Source organism: Chelonia mydas, chromosome 2, assembly GCF_015237465.2.
Source record: "Chelonia mydas isolate rCheMyd1 chromosome 2, rCheMyd1.pri.v2, whole genome shotgun sequence".
NCBI lineage: Eukaryota > Metazoa > Chordata > Testudines > Cheloniidae > Chelonia > Chelonia mydas.
In genome coordinates, this window is record NC_057850.1 from 133,734,110 (window position 1) to 133,752,864 (window position 18,755).

General features: G+C 40.2%; 1 protein-coding gene across 1 annotated transcript in view; it reads left to right on the forward strand.

Moving 5' to 3' along the window:
* DNAH5 (dynein axonemal heavy chain 5) overlaps positions 1-18,755 on the forward strand; it is a 309,924-nt gene that overhangs the window by 200,359 nt on the left and 90,810 nt on the right. Inside the window, exons 50-54 of the mRNA XM_037893325.2 lie at positions 718-941; positions 2,511-2,709; positions 12,400-12,572; positions 17,044-17,174; positions 17,783-17,936. Of these exons, the coding sequence (XP_037749253.2) occupies positions 718-941; positions 2,511-2,709; positions 12,400-12,572; positions 17,044-17,174; positions 17,783-17,936 (881 nt within the window). The remainder of the gene's footprint in view (positions 1-717; positions 942-2,510; positions 2,710-12,399; positions 12,573-17,043; positions 17,175-17,782; positions 17,937-18,755) is intronic.

An 18,755-nucleotide genomic window follows, 5' to 3' on the forward strand; every position in this document is an offset into this window, starting at 1 on the left:
ACATTAGCACAAAATCAAAATGGTGTCCTTTTTCAAATGGACTTTCTGAGGTAAAATTTGACCCAAAACTAAGGCCTTGAACAAGTATCATTTTTTACAGAACCCAAGGGAGTAGAGAGGTTTCCATGATTTAACCCCCTAACATTTTCAGTGGAAACTATATTTTTCTTGTTGAAAAATCCAAATCGAGTCTCTGCTCAGGTTTGACTTGGAATGTTCCAACTCAACATGAAGTTCACCAATTGATTTATAAACTCAAGAAAATAGTCTTACAATGGGACATCTAGATCCAAGATTCTGAGGCTGGCACCAAAGTTGTCCCTGGAAAATCTGCACACTCAACAGTTACATATGAAAATATAGGATTTCTGTCCACATTTGCTGCATGTGCAGGTGCTACATGTTTACATTGCTGCACACATCTGCAAAAATTTTGCAGAAATAACTTTGACCTTGACTTAAAATAATTGGTGTCGGGTCCTTAACCTATTGCTCCCAATGCAGCACAAGAGGTACATTTTAATGCTTAGCTAGGCTGCAGCATTTTGGTTTATTTCAGGGGACATGAGGTGAAGGTGCAAAGAGTACTGCTGTCTTACATGTACAGGTTGTCTGTGCCTGGAGTTATTCAGGAATAGCTGTTCCAGAATAGCTCCATATGTAGACAAGCCTTATTTTAGTAACTGCCCTTTAAACCATCAATTTTGCTTTCCCCAGGTGTGATTGGAGTAGGGCATTATTGCAGTCAGCGGGGCTTCTCAGAAGAGGTGAGAAGATCAGTAGCCAAATTGGTGCCACTGACACGCAGGTTATGGCAAATGACCAAGATCAAAATGCTACCCACTCCAGCCAAGTTCCATTATGTCTTCAATCTACGAGATCTCTCAAGGATTTGGCAGGGGATGCTAAATACCGTATCGGAAGTAATCAGTGAACCTAATGTAAGTAACATACAGATTTCTTTCATGGAGTTAGCATATTAAGTAGCAATGGGATGAAGACTATAACTGATTCTCTTCGTGGTTCAGTATACAGTAGGAAGCCTCTGTCTCTACTTGTTATCACTTTTCTTATTAAATTGTAAGATCTTCAGTGGTTTTGTTCTGTGTTTGTACTCGGCCTAGGACAGTGGGGTCCTGTTCCATACCTGGACTCCAAGGTGCTTCCTCAATACAAATAATAAATAATAAGCATCAGTGATGAAACAATACTGACTTAGCTAAATGGCTAAGATGCCAAAGGATTTTATGGACATTCAATGTAGCAAAAGAACAAAAACCAGTTTGTTCCACTGTCTGCATCAGTTTTATGGTCTGTTATACTTACTGATAAATGTTAGCTTATTTCAATTTTTAAAATTCTGGAGAAAATCAAGCTTTTAAAAATATTCAGTTTTATAAACATACATAGCAGCAAGCTATTCAGTGTCTTAATGACAAATAATTTTGTTCTTAAGGTATAGGATGCCTTGAGGTTTTCAAACCATGTGACTGGCTGAAAGCTGATTTTTGGCTTAAAGCTATAAGAGTATGTCTATGCTTCAGTCTGAGGTGTAGTTGCAGCATGGACAGACATACCCATGCTAGCTTTACCTGTACTAGCACAGCTAAACATAGTAGTGGAGACACAGCAGCACAAGCATCTGCATGGGATAGCAATGCCTGCATATACCTGGGATCCCCAATATGCTTGTCCAGCCCCATCTGAAGGCTGTGCTACCCTTTTATTTCTAGCTGTGCAAGTGTGCATACAACGAACACAGGTATGTCTACCCATGCTGCAATCATGCCCAAGATTGCAGCGCAGACATATCTTAAATGGAAGAGAGAATAACACTTCAGACTGTAACAAGTCTTTCTGCTATTTCATTACTGTACGATCCACATTCCTTGTGAAAAATAAGCTACTTGATGTAAATATTTCCCTCTTAATTTTCTTTAATACTGAAATATAAAGTTGAGTCTTCAAGCAGTGACTATCCCTCCGCAAATGAATCATTATCCAAGCATCTCTACTGATGGTACTGCCAGAAGTAGCGTATAAAAGTGTGGCTCCATCTTATGAATGGACAGTTATGATTTGAGAGTGGGAAATATATCTGTTAGCAAACTGGGTAGTCAGCTATTGAATTTGCTTGTAAAAATATGCTTGGCATTCATAAAGTCTGGTTTTGGCAATGCAATAATTGGACACATAATTATGTAGTTTGGGAGGCTAGACTGAGGTTTCATTTAATACTTTGTCCTGAATGTGCAGTGTCTCTCTTTTTTTTTTTTTTTGTAAACTGGACATACACGTAAGCTGAGATGCAGCTGAATCAAAGTCTGACAAAGAATACTATTTCAGCTTCCCTAGTAAGGAGGAAAGCATTACTTTGTATTGTCTAGAGGTAATGCGATGCTGTACAGAGCAACAGTGACAAAACTCTAACCTTGCTGAGATATGGCTGTGAAGAGCACAAGTGCCTCTGTTACAAACTTAATCAATTGAGATGTTTGTTTTGTGAACAGGTGTTGATAAAGTTGTGGAAGCATGAATGTAAGTGTGTTATTGCTGATCGTTTCACAACCCCAGCAGATGTAGATTGGTTTGATACAGCTTTGGCAAAATTGGTTGAGGAGGAGTTCGGTGAAGAGAAAAAGGCTTTAGTGGATTCGGAAACTGATGCTTACTTTGTTGACTTCCTAAGGGATGCACCTGAAGCAACAGGTAACTACAGAAACTTGATGCAAGAAGAGATAATGATGTTCTGTGATAAATTACCAATGGATGTGGAGAGGGAAAGATACAGTAAATGCTTATTTAGAAAATACACAAGAATGCATATTATAAACACCCTTCAATGCCCAGCCAGCTCTTCTGGTTAGTTCACAGGGCCGTGGTTCCAACTCTTGTCTATCCCTTTTGTGGTAGCTAATGTTGCCAGCTAGGATAGATCCTTGGGCTCATGGGAGCACAAGGACTGCATTTATGCCCAGCTCCTGTGTAGGGATAGAAGTGGAGAGCACATAATCTGTATAATGGCTGGGCACAATCTGGCACATGGGATCTTTTGCAACCATAATGCTATAATGGTGCAATCCAGAAGGATGTTCTGTAACATGAGTCCAGTATATAGTAAGCACAGATGATTGCAGTAGTTGAACTAAAACTGTATAAATAGTATTACACTTACTAACCTGCCCCGGCCCCCAGCTAGTGCACAAAAAAGCCCAGTTTTGACTAATCCATTAATGTCAGGTAAATGTAATTTTCCTGCAAGCATTACTGATGTTTTCTTGTTACATTACTAATGACTCCTATTAAATTGTCCTTTTTCACTTGTTGCATAGTCTCTCTTACGTCTTTCAAATCAAAATAATGTTTTACATCTTATTTGCACAATAGTTATTTTGGTATCTGTATTATTTATAAAATACCTATTTTCTTTCACTTGCTTTTGTTCATTTTTTCTCTTGCAAGAAAAGTTATGCATAATGAAGCCCTATTTATTTAGTCCTATTTTATAAGGAAGCTAAATTGCTTTACAGTGCAATCGAAGTAGCTCAAAAATGGGCGAATGATACAATTTTGTGTTCTGTTTCACTGTGTTGTATGAATTGCTTTGGTTTTAGGGAAGGCCATTATTAAACTATTTTGAGGTCAGTCAGCTACTCCCCTCCTCATAAATGATGAATACATGGAGGTACTAGAATAAACCATGAAATGCTCTGAACCAATGCTGGAAAACAGAGAATCATAAATGATATGGCAGGTGAGAGCAATAAGTAAGAAATGTGCAGAGAAATGTATGAAAAGAGTAGAAAATATAGACCCTGATTTAGGAAAGTGCTCAAACATGTGGTTAAATATTTTGTTGAATTGGGAACACAAAACAGATGAAGAATGAGCAAGAAAGAAAAACAAAATATGTAGTAGAGTACAAGAAATGGATTTTGATTTGTACATTTGTACATTTAATCTATTAATTATGATAGTGCCTGATGGCCAACCAAGAATGGGGCCTCATTTTGCTAGGCATTTTGTGGTAGACAGTCCTTGCCCTGACACTTGTTTTTGCATTAGCATACATTGTATGCATGCTGAAAACTTGTACTTCTTTGAGTGCTGGTACCCGTGTGTATTACATTGTGGGTACGCATGCGCATGGAGTCAGAGAATTCTTGAAAGCCATGTCTGTTGGGTCATGCATGTGCTGTTGCTGTCCTCCAATTGAGGAGATAAAGGGCAGAGCGGACCGACCGCCTCTCTAGTTCCTTCTTATTACCGCATGGCCTGGGTTGAAACCTCCAGTGTCTGGAGTTTCATCTTCCTTTAGTTTTGGATCTGTACATACATATGTATATATTTTATAAATTGGAGAAGGCACGAGTCATCCCCATTGCCCCCACCTGGCCCAGACGGTTCTTGTTCCTGAGTCTTCTACACGTTGTTGTCTTGGTCAACGATCAGCATTCAGTCCTTTTCCAATCTCATGACCCAGGGGAAAGACAGAATCAAGCATCCCAGCCCCCAAGCACTCCATCTCAGGGTGAGGTGTTTGGATGGGTGTCAAAAGTTCATGCTCTGAAGCTGTGCAAAGCATCCTTACTAACAGTAGAAAAGATTCCACTAGAAAATTTTACTTAGTCAAGTGGAAGTGTTTCCTTGTCTGGGCACAACAAAAACCCGTGAGTTGTGGGTATTCCCCTTATTCTGGACAGTCTTCTTTCTCTCAGAACAGCTGGGGTCCACCTGGCACCAATGAATGTGTACCACCCACCTTCTCATGGTTATTTAATTTTTGCTCACTTACTGACTACCAGATTCTACAAAGGTCTAATCAGAGCCTTTCTGTCAGTAAGGAAATCTGCTCCTCAGTGGGACTTAAACCTTATTCTTTTCGTGCTCTCTTAACCTCCTTTTGAACCACTAGCCCCATGTTCCATTTCTCTTCTGTCCATGAAGGTTACATTCCTGATAGCCATCAACTCAGTCAGGAGGGTGAGCAAGCTTAGAGCATTGATGGTTGATCTGCCTGACACCATATGCTATAGAGACAAGGTGTCATTGTGTTTACATCCTAAGTTCACCCACAAAGTAGTTTCAGAGTTTCACTTGCACCAGTCACTTCACTTGTGTTTTTTTTCCGAAACCACACACTTCATTCCCTCAACATGTGATGAGCCTCAACCTTTTACCTGCGAAAGATAAAGCCAATCAGAAAAACTCCAAGACTGTTTATTGCTGTAGCAGAAAGAATTCAAGGTCAAGCTATATCCTCTCAGAGGATCTGTAAATTGATCTCAGGTTGTATCTATCTCTGCTATCAGCTGTCTAATTGTCCTTCCCCTCATGGGGTGAGGGCTCATTCTACAAGAACACAAGTGATATCAATGGCATCGCTTCAAGAAGTACCTCTATTTGACATTTGCAGAGCAGTTACATGGAGTTCCATCCACACATTTGTGAGACAATATGCTTTAGTGCAGGATTCCTCCACTGATGCATCTTTTGGGGTGGCAGTACTTCAAATGACTTTGCTGCCTGCATCCTGGCAGCCGCCTCCTACTTCAGTACTGCTTGTCAGTCACCCAGAGTGGAATACACATAGGGACCAGCAATCAAAGAAGAAAAGAAAGTTACTTACCGTGTAGTAACTGGAGGTTCTTCAAGATACATGGGGTGGATCTATCTGCATTCCACTACCTGCCCTCCTTCCCCTCTGCTTCAAATCATTCTTGGATTCATGGTAGAGAAGGAACTGGAGGAGAGGTTGGTCTGCTCCACCCTTAATCTCCTTGATCAGAGGAAGAGGAGGGTGAGGGTGCATGTGTGGACCAACTGACACTGTTTTCAAGAGTTCTATAACTGCGTGCATGAAGTGCATGTTTACACACAGTGGAATACAAATAGGAACCACACATCTCAAAGAACCTCCAGTTACTATAAGGAAAGTAACATTCTCTTTTGTGAAACAAAATGCAAGTAAAGACACAGGAGACTGTGAGGCTATGAAGTGAACATTTAAAATTCTTCCTCTGCACATCTGTTAGAGTTAACTTCCTTTAACCAAGACACTTGTCTACAGTCTTTGACAAAGTAGGAAGTTCTCATTTTTTAGTGGCTGATTGTACTCATTGTGCTTGACAGAGCCCTGAGAAACCCTCCTAATTACTTTTCTTTACAGCTGTCACTTATTCTCAGACTGAAGCTAATGTTCTGCTAGTCAAATGGGTCACTGAGTGACAAAAGACACGGCTTTATCCCTCAGACTGGGGCCTTAGAAGCAGTGGGGGCAGCCAACTATTTCCTGCTATATTGGAGAGTAAGAACAGGAATTGAGCTTGGATGTTACATGGATTTTTTTTTAGGGCTGTCAATCACAGTTAATTCATGCGATCAACTCAAAAAATGAATCGCGATTAAAAAAAATCATGATTAATCACAGCTTTAATTGTACTGTTTAACAATAGAATACCAATTGAAATGTATTCAATATTTTTGAATGTTTTTCTACATTTTCAAATATATTGATTTCAATTACAACACAGAATACAAAGTGTACAGTGCTCAATTTATTTTATTTTTATTACAAATGTTTGCACTGTAAAAATGATAAAAGAAATAGTATTTTTCAATTCACCTCATACAAGTACTGTAGTGCAATCTCTTTATCATGAAAGTGCAACTTACAAATGTAGATTTTTTTTGTTATATATCTGCACTCAAAAACAAAACAATGTAAAACTTTAGAGCCTACAAGTCTACTCAATCCTACTTCTTGTTCAGCCAATCACGAAGAGAAACAAGTTTGTTTACATTTATGGGAGATAATGCTGCCTGCTTTTTATTTACAGTGTCACCTGAAAGTGAGAACAGGTGTTTGCATGGCACTTTTGTAGCCGGCATTGCAAGGTATTTATGTGTCAAATATGATAACATTTGTATGCCCCTTCATTCTTCGGCCACCATTCCAGAGGACATGCTTCCATGCTGATGACGCTCATTAAAAAAAATGCATTAATTAAATTTGTGACTGAACTCCTTGGGGGAGAATTGTATGTCTCCTGTTCTGTTTTACTCGCTTTCTGCCCTATATTTCAAGTTATAGCAGTCTTGGATGATGACCCAGCACATGTTGTTCATTTTAAGAACACTTTCACTGCAGATTTGACAAAACGCAAAGAAGTTACCAATGTGAAATTTCTAAAGTTACAGCACTCGACTCAAAGTTTAAGAATCGGAAGTGCCTTCCAAAATCTGAGAGGGACCAGGTGTGGAGCATGCTTTCAAAAGTCTAAAAAGACCAACACCCTGATGCAGAAACTACAGAACCGAAAAAATCAACCTTTTGCTGGTGGCATCTGACTCAGATGATGCAAATGAACATATGTCGGTCTGTACTGCTTTGGATTGTTATCAAGCAGAACCCGTCGTCAGCATGGACACGTGTCCTCTGGAATGATGATTGAAGCATGAAGGGACATATGAATCTTTAGCACATCTGGCATATAAATATCTTGTGACGCTGGCTACAAGAGTGCCATGTAAACTCCTGTTCTGACTTTTAGGTGACATTTTAAACAAGAAGCAGGCAGCATTATCTCCCACAAAAGATAATCTGAACAAGAAGTAGGGCTGATTGGACTTGTGAGCTCTAAAGTTTTACATTGTTTTGTTTTTGAATACAGTTATTTTTGTATATAAGTCTACATTTGTAAATTCAACTTTCATGATAAAGAGATTGTACTATTATTGTTTAGCAGCGCGATTAATCGTGCAATTATTTTTTTTAAAATAACTGTCTCAATTTCAAAAATCCTCTGCATGAAGTTTACATATTAATTGTTACCCATGAAGTGTCCGGTCACATGATTACATGTTTGTTTCAATCTCTTCATATTATAACTTCAAAGTACATATCTCTGATAGCAGAGCAAGAGACAGAGTAGATGGGGTATCAGCCACTAGAAAAGAACATAGCTGATCACTAATCTGAAAGTGGTTGGCAATCACTGCATGCCCTGTAGTATGTCAGATAACAGTTTGAAAACTTCAGAACATTTTCCTACCCATCATGGAATTGTTCTTTCTTTCTAATAACTTGAAGAGAGGGAGTGGGAAAAACCGGGATCAAGATGACAGGTATGTTCATTAAAATAAGCTACTGCTCTTGTTGCTTGTCTAAGTACTTCTGCTGTCTATCGTCTTCTTAATGCCTGATCATGCCACCTTTGAACTCAATAGTAAAAACAGTAGTGACTTCAGCAGGAGCAGGATTAAGCTCTTAGTCATATATTTCTCTTAGTCACCATCTGTGAAATGGTACAACCCTCTGAAAATACTTAAATATAATAGTCAGAATAATGAATCAATATACAAGTATAATGGTAAAAAATAAACACAAACCCACAAAGAACTATCCTAAGGGGAAACAATCTGATAAGACATTATTTAAAGGAAGTGTATTATATTTCAAGTTAGGTCAAGAGAAAGAAAAATCACTTAAAGATAAGATTAATGTGTGAGCCAGCCAGAAATGAGTGGTGTGTTTGTTTTTAAACTTTTGAAGAATTTGGCTAAAAACATGGTATATAGTTTATTAGGAAATAAACTACAAGTGTAGGGTGCTCAGTTGAAACATCCCTGTGTGACTTTCACTTTGAGGGGTAACACTATTGATCATAAAGCTGGAATTAAGAATTTATATACTGTTGTGTAACAGTATAAAAACTATTAGTAAGAGCTTTATGAATATCTTTTATTTGTAGAAAACATTTTATAATTGTGTGCAAACACCTGAAATGTTAGCAGAACAAATGTACAAGAGGTGTTAGTGAGTTGGAAATATGACAGAAATATCACTGAAGAGCTGTCTTCCACATACAGAAAAGAAATGATTTAAGATTTTGTAGGGTTACTCACTTACAAGCAATTCTATGAAAATGACTTTTGCTTTTAATTATCTTATTAATAGTTTCATCAGATGAAACCTGAAATGCTTAATTCAGCATTTCAAGATACGTTTTTTAAAGTTTGGATATTAATCTGTTACCCATCATTTTGAGAGTTAACACCAAAATTATCAATTAAATGGAATTATTTTAAGATTGCTGGTAAATAACTTTGTGTACACAGAGCTAATGTACAATTAAGGATTCATAAATGTGTAGCAGTTTCAAAATTCCCATGGAAATTGAGAGGAGTTCTTGTTTACATTGCATACCTGGCAAAGGATGTGTGAACTATTCATGTTAGCAGAGCTCCTCGAGTTTACTTTGTGGAGTTCTAGTTTTTGAGGAAAAGCTATGTCCTTGATTACATCCATCTTGATAAGAAGTCCTCCCCCATTATGTATTTGTAAATGACAATACATTTTAGACTGCTGTCACTCTAAAAATGAAGACTAGATCAGGTAAATAGACAAATTCAGAGAAGTAAAAATGTCACCCACAGTACTGTTAACACAAATTCCTCATTTCCTATTATTCTCCTTTGATCATGATTGCTTCGCCCTTCTGTATACAGTAATTGAATTTTCAGACTTCATCCTTCTCCGTGATTATCAGATGGTTTCTTTAATACAGCTAATATGTATTTTTGAGGTTCTCCTTTTCTCGTATCCTTGTCACAGACTAGAGGCTTTTCCAGAACCATGCACAAACGATGACTCTTTCCATCACTACAGCAAGGTCCTCCTTCATACAGGTCTCCCCAAAAGGTCGGCAAATGAGCAGGTGCTTCATGGTCTGCACCTCACCGTTCTCACATATATTTGTATAATTAAAGTAACCCCATTTGATCATATTAGTCTTTGAATGTGCCAGTTTATGTGCACAGGCTATTCAGGCATCACCACATTGACCAGTCTCTATTGGCCCCTCAAGAAAAGTCCTCCTAGAGTTCCAAATCTATTTCAGTGTGCCCGACTGTGTGTAGTCTTTCATTCCATAACCTCAGTTATGCCTTACCAGCTGTCATATCCAAAGGCACAATACTGGTTAGAAAATTCTTTCGCGATGTAAGGCACTTGATGACTACAGTAGATTAACTCAATGCTGGAACAAGTCACCTGAAGAATGGCAAAGCAGCTGGATTCGATGACGTATGCACAGAGCAGATTAAGCATTTTGATCTTGCAATCAAGTTAAGGGTATTACACCTTTTTAACAATTGCTCATCAACCCTTAGAATACCTAAATTATGGAATAAGCCTGTGTAATTTTTGAGGTAATAGGAAGGTAAGCAGAAACCTGTGGATGCTGCATCCTGTATCTACTAGATATACCCCGTGGTCATAGCAAATTACTGCTTTTCACAGAGAATGTGACATGACATTATCTTTCTGAAGCATAAAGGACAAAATCCTAAAGTCTGTGGAGTTTCAAGCAGGTAACTAAGAGCAGAATTTATCTGTATATCATTTTCACTGTCAGCAAGGGATGTGGGGGAGTGTGGTAGCAAAATGTGCTGTCCACCTGTTTGCACCACATGTCTCTATCCATAATTGATTAATAATAGGATACAAATGAAGATAAACTTCGGCCAGGTGCTTAGTATATGCATGTTTACCTACATTCACTTTTTCATAGCTGTGTTGAGCAGCTGTATTATGTCTTGCCACATAGCACACCCTCATGGAAAAACATAACTTAAATTATGGGAATAGCCTTTCTCTACCCATGTTGTATGCCTAAGAAAACTGCATAGCTTTTTTTTTTTTCAGATGCTGGTAAATGAGGAATTTAAATGTTTTAGATTTAATGAAGAAAGAAGTGTTCCATGCATTTTATTTTAGAGACTTTTTATTGAATTGTATATCACACAATCAATTGTTCTAATCTTTCTACAGTTTAATTTCTGTCTGAGGTAAATTAAATGAGGTGCGTCAATTTAGTTTGTGTCAAGGTTCCTTCCCCACTCTGAACTCTACGGTACAGATGTGGGGACCTGCATGAAAGACCCCCTAAGCTAATTCTTACCAGCTTAGGTTAAAACTTCCCCAAGGCACAGATTTCTTTCTTGCCTTGGGAACCAGCTTAGGTTAAAAACCTGGTATGCTGCCACCACCAAGCGATTTAATAAATAATCCAGGAAGAGACCACCTGGAGACATCTTCCCCAAAAATATCCCCCCAAGCCCTATACCCTCTTTGCTGGGGAGGCTTGAGAATAAACAAGATGAGCACAAACCCCTTGGATTTTTAAGACCCAAAAAACCCAATCAGATTCTTAAAAATCAGAACTTTATTAGAAGAACAAAAAAATAGATAACAGAATAACTCTGTTAAATCAGAATGGAAGATAATCTCACAGGCAGTCAGATTCAAAACACAGAGAATCCCTCTAGGCAAAACCTTAAGTTACAAAAAGACACAGAAACAGGAATGCACATTTCCTCCAGCACAGCGAATTTTACAAGCCAAAAAACAAAGAAAAACCTAACACATTTTCTAGCTAGATTACTTACTAACTTTACGGGAGTTGGAGAGCTTGTATCCTTGATCTGTTCCCGGCAAAGGTATCATGCAGACAGACAGACAAAAGCCTTCCCCCCCCCCGCCCAGATTTGAAAGTATCTTGTCCCCTTATTGGTCATTTTGGGTCAGGTGCCAGCGAGATTACCGGAGCTTCTTAACCCTTTACAGATGAAAGGGTTTTGCCTCTGGCCAGGAGGGATTTTATAGCACTGTATACAGAAAGGTGGTTACCCTTCCCTTTATATTTATGACAGTTTGCAATGGGCATGTATTTAAACTGCCAATATATCATATTCATAGAGAATACAACATAATAAATGGGCCCCCTTGTTTATGTTCATGGTGTCTGCTTGTTTGTGAAATAAACTTAGTTTCTCAGTGAATGCTGCAGTCAAAAAAAAAAGTTGTGGCCTCTGCTACCAGTTATAGTACTTCGTTAGGGGCTCAGTCCTGATATCATTTAACTCAGAGAGGATTGATTTCCAAGGGAGTACGAGCAGGCCCTATATCATTCAGACAGCAAATTTTACAAGCCAGGTTTTTTTTTTTTTTTTCTTTCTGACTCTCGGGTATAGCTAGGTTAAAAACAGAGAGGCTAAAATGACAAAAAGCAATGCCCAACAGAAACTGGAGATAGCCAGACTGGAAGCAGAAGAGAAAGAAAAGGAACACCAGAGACTGGTTGAATTAAAACAACTCAATAAGGAGGCAGCGAAAGAGGCAGAGAAAGCCCAGGAGGCTGCCCACCAGAGAGCGATGGAGGCAAAAGAAAAAGAAATGGGGGAGAGGGAAAAAGAGAGGAAGCATTCAGAGGACATTGGAAAGAGGATACAAAAATGTAATGGATGATATCTAGAGCATATCTTTAGGGAAAGAGAAAACTCAGCCCTCCTTAGTAATTTCCACTGTTAACAATTTGTTATCACTTCTTCGCACAGGTGAAGAGCCAGAAGAAACTGTCTTTGATATGCCGAAAATCTATGAGCCAATTGAATCTTTTAATCACCTAAAGGATCGTTTAAATATGTTTCTACAAACATATAACGAGACCATCCGGGGTGCACGTCTGGACATGGTGTTCTTCAAAGATGCTATGATTCATTTAGTCAAGGTAGGATGAGCACTTTTTCTTCCTCCTGCCTTTTCATGACCACAAGTTAGACATTATAGCAGATTTTACTTTCTGTAATCATGTGGGATTTCAGTTATTCTGTCAAATAAAGTGGGGCATAGGCTCGTCTTTTGTTTCTGTTTTAAAGTAACATAACACAAGTCTAGATTTTTGCATAGAAATATAAAGTGCTAGATGTGCATTTAGCCACAGTTCCAAATACAGAATGGTGAGACATCCAAAGGAAACACAATTCCTTGGTGCGCCCCTCACCTGAATGGGTAATAGAGCACATCAACTTTCTATAAAATGCATCAAACACACCTTTCCTCTCCCATCTAGCCAGAGAAGTGGACAATGGTTTTACATACAATGTCTTTCTTTGCCTTTTTATATTAACTGGGTTGCAGAAAGTAGTATTGCCTTCACCCACGCCTATCCCTCACTCTGCCCACAATGAGAAAACCCACAGTTGGGGTAGCACCAAAGTGTCTTTATAGGGAAGAGCAAGGTCAGCCTTACTCAGCCACACAGCCGTTTAGCATGGGGGCAAAGTCTAGCTGCAAATTTCCACTCCTGATGCACAGTATGCTGTCTTGTTTTGTCAAACCTCAGAACGTGAAACTCATTATACTTACTGCACACAGCTGATTATAATTCAGAGCACAGTGGAACCCAGTACAATGGAAACACAGAAAGGGCTTACTAAAAAGTAATATCTTCCTCTGTAAACTGCAAACCTTGTATTTCTCCACTGCACAGTGGGCTCAGCCCTGTTTCTCAGCCGTTATTTAATAAAAGTTGCGGTGAGGTCGTATATTAGATTACTTGAACTAGATTACGTTAATTGAACAAAATGTGGTAAAAAATACTAGTAAGTAGTAAGTAAATAAATCTAAACTACACTTGTTGAAATAACACCCCCCCCAGCTTTGATGCACTGTTGAAAATTGCATTTTTGTGTTTGATTGTTGAAAAATGAATTCAAAAAATTGGGTAATCTGAAAAAAGTAAGTCAGAGCAAATTGGTGAGGTTCTGTTAACAATTTTTAGTCTGGTAAGTAGTGGTGGTAATCCTGTCCGGGTATAAATTTAACTGTTCCTAAATGTATACATGTATAGATTAAGGCAAAAAGGTATGACTGTGATTGCCTGCCTGACTTCACAGGCCATGGAACCTTGACCAGTAACTGTGAGATCAAGCCCATAACTTCTGTTTGAGCTCTATCATAGCTGTTAGAAAGATATCCAATCTTGACTTAAAGACTTCTATTGACAAAGAATCAACCAAAACCCTAGGTAAATTGTTCCAATGGTTAATTACCTTCACTTAAAAATGTGAACCTTATTTCTAGTTTGAATTTTCCTAGTTTAAGCATGACAATCTCACTGTGCCTTTTTCTGCTAGGTTAAAGAGCAGAGTCTACTATCAGATGTCTCTTTCTTACATAGGTACTAATAGACCATGATCAAGTCACCTCTTAGCCTTCTCTTGGATAGACTAAATAGATTGTTTATTCAGTCTCTCATTATAAGGCATGTTTCTAGATCTCAAATCATAGAATCATAGAATCATAGAATATCAGGGTTGGAAGGGACCCCAGAAGGTCATCTAGTCCAACCCCCTGCTCGAAGCAGGACCAAGTCCCAGTTAAATCATCCCAGCCAGGGCTTTGTCAAGCCTGACCTTAAAAACCTCTAAGGAAGGAGATTCTACCACCTCCCTAGGTAACGCAAATATTTTCATAGCTCTTTTCTGAACCCTTTCCAGATCAACATCCTTTTAGAAGAGTGGACACGGGAACTGGACACATGATTCCAGTAATGGTCTTGCTAATGCTGTACACAGAGGGAATACACTTTCCTACCTCTGCTTCATATTACTTTCTACATCAGGGGATCCCATTAGTCCTCTTAGCTACAGCATCACATTGAGAGCTGATGATGAACTCTCAGTAACTGGGCTCCAGAGCCACGGACAAATATGTGACTGCTGAAGAGGATTCCCCTCTGTGCAGCTATTTATTGCTTTCTTGACTGTTCTCCCAGGCTGGTTGCAATGTACCAGTCAGACCTGTTGGGGGAGGCATTGTCTGCCCCTAACAAGCCTGCTGAATGGTGGCAAGGAGACAGAATGAGGATGCGAAGCCTAAGACTGTGCTTTAAAACACAGCTTTCAACCAGTAACACAAAACAGGGCATCCCGCCCCAGTAATAACCTAGGTTACAGAGAAGTCCATAGCAGAGCCTATACCTGGCTTTTTAAAAGACAGCTAGGAACCAATCCCTGATCTTCACTGCTGACATCCCTGCTGTGGCTGTGTGTGGGAGAATGAGTTCATTTAAAGGATTTTCCCATCCTGCTGAGCAAACCCACCAAACCTAACCCTAGAGTAGATACCACTCTCTTCAGCCCACCTTGTTCACTGCAGGCCCATTATCCTGGTGATCAGTGCAGTCATTTGCCTGTAAATTGAAGGAGAATTTGGCTCTTGTCACTAAGGGTTCATCTGCACCTCAAATTGGAAGTGTAATTTCCAGCTCAAGGAGACATCCCTGTGTTAGCTCTAATCAAGCTAACGTGCTAAACATAGGTCTCCTCAAGTTGGAAATTATGCCTCCATCTCAAAGTGTAGATGTACCCTTAGGACAGGGCTAAGTATGAAGGAAAATGTGGGGTATGATCTGATCACTATTCCTTTGGTTCAAATACATTTAAAATAGTGAGATGGGAAGGAAAAGGATCTCCACTTGTGAAATGTTCTCGCCCAATAATATATACAAATGCCACTACTACAGTGAAGCTGGCTGATTTTGGGAACAGAAGATTGTGCTTCTTAAACCTGTACAGTACATTGCTTTGTCTATCTAGTCCAGGGGTGGGCAAACCTTTTGGCCCAAGGGCCACATCAAGGAATAGAAATTGTATGGAGGGCCATGAATGCTCACAAAATTGTGATTGGGGTGCAGAAGGGGGTGCGGGCTCTGGGATGGGGCTGGGGATGAGGCTTTTGGGGTGTAGGAATGTGCTCTGGGCTGGGACCGAGAGGTTTGGAGGGTGGGAGGAGGATCAGGACTGGGGCAGGGGTGTGGGAAGGGGTGCAGGTTTCAGTTGGGGTTGCAGGCTCTGGGATGGGGCTGGGGATGAAAGGTTTGGGGTGCAGGAGGGTGCTCTGGGCTGGGATTGAGGGGTTTGAAGAGCGGGAGGGGGAATCAGGGCTGGAGCAGGGGGTTGGGGTGTGGGGAGAGGCTCAGGGGTGTAGTCTCCAAGCGGCGCTTACCTCAAGTGGCTCCCGAAAGCAATGGCATGTCCCTTCTCAGTCTCCTCTGCGGAGGTGTGGCCAGGCAGCTCTGCACGCTGTCCCATCCGCAGGAACCACCCCTACAGCTCCCATTGGAGTGCGTAGGAGCCAGAGTGGGACCATGCCGTGGCTTCTGGGAGCCATGTGGTGCAGCCCCCAACCCTGCACCCCAGCCGGAGCGGGGCTGAGCCACGTGATGCGGCCCCAGACCCAGTGACCCGGCAAGAGCACTGGAGCGGGGCCAAGCCACATAGTGCATCCCCCAACCCAGCGCCCCCGCCGGATCGGTGCCAAGCTGTATAGTGCGGCCCCCTACCCAGCGCCTCGGCTGGACTGGAGCCAAGCCATGTGGTCCGGCTCCTAACCCAGCACGCCGGCTGGAGCACCGGAGCAGGGCCGAGCCATGTGGTGCGACTTGCGGGACAGCTTAAAATGGCTTGCATGCTGAATGCCCACCCCTGATCTAGGTACTTACATGACACTCATGACCATGGTATGGGGATGTCTCAGAATCATTAATAGATTTTATCATCATGATGCCCATGGAAGACAGGGCAACAGGAATGCCATTTCACAGATGGAAGACTGACTCACAGAGTAGATTAAGTGAGCTATCCAAAGTTGCACAAAAAGCTTATGGCTGACCACAGAATTGAGCCTAGGCTTCCTGTATCCCAGCCCAGGGCTTTGTCCACTAAACTATCCTTCCTCTCCCCGATATTTTGCAGTTACATTAATAGCTCTCAGTCTGACACTACACCAGTAACTCTGATGACTAATGAGTTACTTTAGATTTACAGAAATGAGAAATCAAAATTGATCATTTTACAGTGAACAGTAAGGGAGATATAGAGCATAAGCTTTATATGGTATTACAGGAAATCCTGTAGAAATCTATTCTGACATGACAACATTGTTATCATTTAGTAATATTTAAAGTGGAAATGGCACTTCCTGTGCTATAATGGTATGTTGTGTTTACATGTGATTGGTTTCTCATACAAATAAAAGCTTTTCAAAATTAAAAGATTTGTAATATATAAAATAAAAGTGTGATAATTCTAAGGTTCTCATTACTAATTCGAAGGTTCCCATTGCTATGGTGGCTTAAATTGTTCTGGCACAAAAGTTCCATATATTTAGCAACAAACTGCCATGTTGATCTGTAGATTTCCCGTGTGATTCGCACCCCCCGTGGAAATGCTCTCGTAGTTGGAGTTGGTGGCTCAGGAAAGCAGAGCTTGACTAAACTGGCATCATTCATAGCTGGCTATGCTACATTCCAGATCACTTTAACGAGGTAGGCTGTTGAACAAGATATATTTCAAAAACGTGTACTTTGATTTCTGTGTTTTGGATTCCTTCTACAAGCGGAGCACATAGTGGCGACCACAGTTGAGAATGGAAACATGTGCATCCTTAAGAGCCTTTTAAAAATGTTTGCCTTTATTTTCTGTGCTGAAATTCTGTGTGTCCTCCCAGTCTGAATGTCTTTTTTCAACAAGCAAAAAATAACAGGCTAATACCTAAGATTACTGTAATTAAAAGTCTAGAGACATTTTCTTTCTTAATTTGGTTTACTTTGTGCATTTGAGAGTGTGTTTTGTGTGGTTTGTGTGTTTGCCATGCATCATTAATCCCTGTTGTATTTGAGTGGGTCTTTAACAGAGAAAGGGAGCAACATTATCCTCTTTTTAAAAAAGGAATGATGACAGAAAACAAATTGGGTATGTTTATTTAAATGGAGACTTAAAATGGGCTGTGGCTCTTTAACACTCTAAATGGATATTCTTGAGCATAATTACATTGTTTGTGCATTGAATGCAAAGATATTTTTGCTGGGCACATTCGTTTACCAACATCCCTGTTTAAAAGTTTTGAGCGGCAACACAACTGTTTTTTCTCTAGATCATACAACACTTCAAACCTGATGGAAGACCTGAAGCTCTTGTACAGGACAGCAGGGCTACAAGGAAAGGGCATCAGCTTCATTTTTACAGATAATGAGATCAAAGATGAGTCTTTCTTGGAATACCTGAATAATGTTTTATCATCTGGAGAGGTACAATTTTTATTTTTTTGTTTCTTTCATCCTTCTTGGTTTTGTAATCAGGGAGCAGAGAGAGGGGCTGATTATGGGCAGCTTGATTCATGTGAGTAGTCTCTTAGACATCATGGTAGCAGTTGTACAAATGCAGTCTCAAGTGATACGTGGCACTGGAATCTTAATACAAATTGGTCAGCTCTTCATCACAGAATCTGACTGTGTGGTGAGGCAAAGCTTTAGCAGCCCTCAGTGGTGAAAGAACAGGTTAAAGACTATTTAGAAAAACTGGACATGCACAAGAACATAGGCCCAGATCTAATGCATTCAAGGGTGCTGAGGGAGTTGGCTGATGTGATTGCAGAGCAATTGGCCATTATCTTTGAAAACTTGTGGTGATCAGGGGAGGTCCCGGACAATTGGAAAAAGGTAAATATAGTGCCCATCTTTAAAAAAGGGAAGAAGAATAATCCGGAGAACTGTAGACCGGTTAGCCTCACCTCAGTCCCTGGAAAAATCATGGAGCAGGTCCTCAAGGAATCCATTTTGAAGCACTTGGAGGAGAGGAAGGTGATCAGGAACAATCAACATGGAGTCACCAAGGACAAGTCATGCCTGACCAACCTGATTGCCTTCTATGATGAGATAACTGGCTCTGTGGATATGGGGAAAGTGCTGGACATGATATACCTTGACTTTAGCAAAGCTTTTGATACGGTCTCCCATGGTATTCTTGCCAGCAAGTTAAAAAAGTATGGATTGGATGAATGGACTATAAGGTGGATAGAAATCTGGCTAGATCGTCAGGCTCAATGGGTAGTGATCAATGGCTTGATG